The sequence below is a fragment of the Cyprinodon variegatus genome, unplaced genomic scaffold (genome assembly GCF_000732505.1).
Source record: "Cyprinodon variegatus isolate N-32 unplaced genomic scaffold, C_variegatus-1.0 Scaffold740, whole genome shotgun sequence".
NCBI classification, from domain to species: domain Eukaryota; kingdom Metazoa; phylum Chordata; class Actinopteri; order Cyprinodontiformes; family Cyprinodontidae; genus Cyprinodon; species Cyprinodon variegatus.
In genome coordinates, this window is record NW_015151193.1 from 151908 (window position 1) to 155447 (window position 3540).

Sequence of the window (3540 nt, forward strand, 5' to 3'; positions counted from 1 at the left end):
GTTTGACTTGTTTCGAAAACGGCCCTTATTGTGAAAGTACTGACCGGATGTTGAATGTGTAATTTCGGCGTTTCGAGAGGAAGCTGCAGAACCGGAAGCCAAACAAGGGATTCGGGTTTGAGGAATGTTACGTGTCATTTTCAGAGTTTCAGTCATTCAGGAATCTGCCCAGCACCTTCATTGGTCAGCTCACAGTAAGTTTTAATCCCTCTAAATTATTTACACACAGTTATTTACTCACGAAACCTGATTAATCGGCAGCTAGCCTCCAGTTTCTGATCTATTCTGCCAGATAAATCAAGCTAAAGCAGCTAGCTGAGCTCAAACTCCATGAAACTTGATTTCAGTTTTTATTTTATTCACCTATTTTTATTCAGACTTTATTATATTTGAGTGTTTTGCTATTTGGACTTTAGCTTCTGTGTTTGGTGAAGATTTTGACAAACTTTCTGGGAATGGAGCGTCTAGTTTCATTTCTGGTGATAATTTAAGTATTGATCATTTAAAAACATGCTCATTTTCTACAATTTATGAAAAGAGCCATATGTATATATATTTATGTAATATCAAATATAGTATAATATCAAAATGAAGGTTATTTTCTAATTAGGTGAGCTGTAAAGAGGAATAAAATGCTTTATGAAAAGAAAACCTGATAAAAATGAGTCTGTTGATTAAACTAAACATGAGAAGTTTAGCTAAATAAAATAAAATTTAGAACATTATAGGTCCATAAATAATTTCTAATCCTGGTTCAATGTTTTTATGTAAATGTTGGCACCAGTTCTCCTTACTTAAATCAAACTTCATTGAAAAGTCCCAGTTTTTATCATCTGAGCTGTTTTGTTTTGTTTTATTGACAGATATTATTCAGAAACTGGATGTGCTGAAGCTTCACAGCCACACATGGAGTCAGAAACACAGATTTAAATAAAAGTCATGCCTGATTTCCTTATGAGGGAATGAAATCATGTGACCAGAGTCCACAGTTTGACAGCAGACATGTTTCCTAACATCACTCCATCCCAGCTGAAATAAACTGGCTGATCGTTGGTTTCGCTGTTTTTAAGATGAAGCTGAGTTAAAAACTGTTTATTTATAACAGTTTATAAAGAGCCCAGAGTTTGGGCTACTATATAAAACCTGGAACTCAACTCTATTTCTGACATTTTGATTAAAAAAATCTTCCAGGATGGAAGAGAAACGTCTTCAAACATGGAAACAAAGTCCAGTGGATTGTTTTTTTTATTTATTATTTCTTTATTTTTAACTTTTTTGGAATGATTTTTAAACCATTTTTATAGTTTTCTAAGGTTTCAGCCTATCCTAACTTCCCAAACATTTCAGCCTGTAATCTACGGCTGAAACAATTAATCTGATTAATTAATCATGAACTAATTTAGTAATTGATTAATCCTTAACTGGAGTTTAGAGACTCTAAAAATGACAGAGAAACCCACTTAGAGTACTTAATAATACCAATATTTAAAAAAAATTTTTTATCATAAAATAAATAAATAATCAACATTTTGCATTTAAGATTTAAAAGAAAGTCTGTTGATCTGTTCTATTTAGAACTCCTCAAGTGAGAAAGTTTTAGTTTTACCTGGTTTAACTTTATTAAAAGTCTTATCATTAAGGAATCTTTGGATATCCATTTAATAATAAAACAATTGAAAAAATAATTAACAGATTAATTGATTTGGAAAATAACAGTTAGTTGCAGCCCTGATTCCAAAAATAAGCATAACGACCGCATAAAAATACACATAATTACTTGATTTATGAACATGACGTTCACTAAACATCTTTAATTTTTTTTAATGATATTTAATAATTAAATTAATCATTTTAGATTTTTATTTAATGAAGCATTTAACAGTGTAATAAATATTTTAATATTGTATTAGAGAAATAACTAAGTATAACATTAACAGATTTTAATGTGGCATTCATATTTATATAATGTATGATATATTTTGCTCCTACATGTACCTCAGGGCTCACAATGATTGTGAAAATCCTCTCACGCCGTCCACTTTATGAGCCCCCCATCTAGTGAACGTTTTTGTTGTAAAAGTTTATTAGAATTTGGGTAAAATCTTTTCAGCTGATGCGATTAAATTATAATTTCTGCTGTTGTGAGATCCGTCCTCTGCCGCTGCTTAAAGTTGACGGTGGCAGAGCTTGATGAATCATTTTTAAGTTTTATAATAAAAATGACGGAAAAATTCAAGATGTGAAATATGCAAACTGAACTTTTTATTAGTGCTGAGTTGATATTTGAGAAGAAAGATTCTGACTTTTCTAGAATAAATAGAAAACTTGTCAACCTAACTGAGGCTCTAATGTGTCTCCAGGCGTTTAAACAGAATTAATGATGAATTACAGCAGCTGTTTGAAGTCCAGCTCATCATTCCCGGTTTCCCCCGTTTTCTCAGGCATCCCCCGTCCCCCCCCCTCCTTCCATCTCTTCTCACTGCTGCTAACGGCTGAAGGATGAAGGCGTTGATCCTGGTCGGCGGCTACGGGACGCGGCTGCGGCCGCTCACCCTGAGCGTCCCCAAACCGCTGGTGGAGTTCTGCAACAAGCCCATTCTGCTGCACCAGGTGGAGGCGCTGGTCAAGGTGAGGAGGAGCCGCTGGCGATGCTGACCGGGTTGATGTTGAACTCTATTGATCGGTCGCCGTGTCCCTGGGTCCGTTGTTTGCAGGCCGGGGTGAACCACGTAGTCCTGGCTGTCAGCTACATGTCGGAGCTGCTGGAGAGAGAGATGAGAGTCCAGGAGCAGCGGGTGAGTTCCAAAACCCGCCGCCCTTCCCTTCCACTTACATTCAGTTCAACTGTTCAACCATCGGATTCATCGGCGACAGTAAAACTATCGTTCTTATCCAACGTTTCTTTCCACGGATTGAAGAAACCAGATTTCACAGAAAATTCTCCTTTTTAAGGAATTTTAACTGAACATTCGACATCTGCCAATGGAATATATAACATTTAACGTTAAAAAAACTCCTATTGATCTTATTCTAAGAGGAAAAATCCTCCTTCTATATTCAGATCATCTTATTTTCCTGCTCAAAGTAAAAGGAAAAGATCTATTTGAAAAAGATCTATTTTCTCAGTGTCAAATGATCTTAAGTCTCACTACTCTGCAAAAAAAAAAAAAAAAGTATTTTCTCTTTTTTGGAGCATTTAGATAAAACAGTTTGATCTTTGGAAAATATATGTTTTATATTTGAAACAAGAAATAATTCCATGACCTTATTTCAAGGACCTAATTAATGATCTAATTTAAGGACATCTTCAGATCATCTTATTTATCAGCTGAAATCTAATAAACTATAACAGAACATTTCTGTTGATTCTAAACTTTGAGATTAATCTTTAAAAAAGTCTTAAAAGTCCAGTCAGCAAGGAATAACCACTGGATCATTACTCATACCTTTATACGTTTGATCATTTGATACGTGATTTAATGAATTTAGTGTAAATCTGGGAGTCTGGGAGCGGCCATTTTTGCCCAAATATAGTAGCCC

General features: G+C 34.7%; 1 protein-coding gene across 1 annotated transcript in view; it reads left to right on the top strand.

Moving 5' to 3' along the window:
- Nucleotides 1–83: 83 nt before the first annotated feature.
- The window catches only part of gmppb (GDP-mannose pyrophosphorylase B), a 10630-nt gene continuing 7173 nt past the window's right edge, over nucleotides 84–3540 (top strand). The window contains exons 1-3 of the mRNA XM_015395415.1: nucleotides 84–194; nucleotides 2442–2628; nucleotides 2715–2795. Of these exons, the coding sequence (XP_015250901.1) occupies nucleotides 2500–2628; nucleotides 2715–2795 (210 nt within the window). The 5' untranslated portion in view covers nucleotides 84–194; nucleotides 2442–2499. The remainder of the gene's footprint in view (nucleotides 195–2441; nucleotides 2629–2714; nucleotides 2796–3540) is intronic.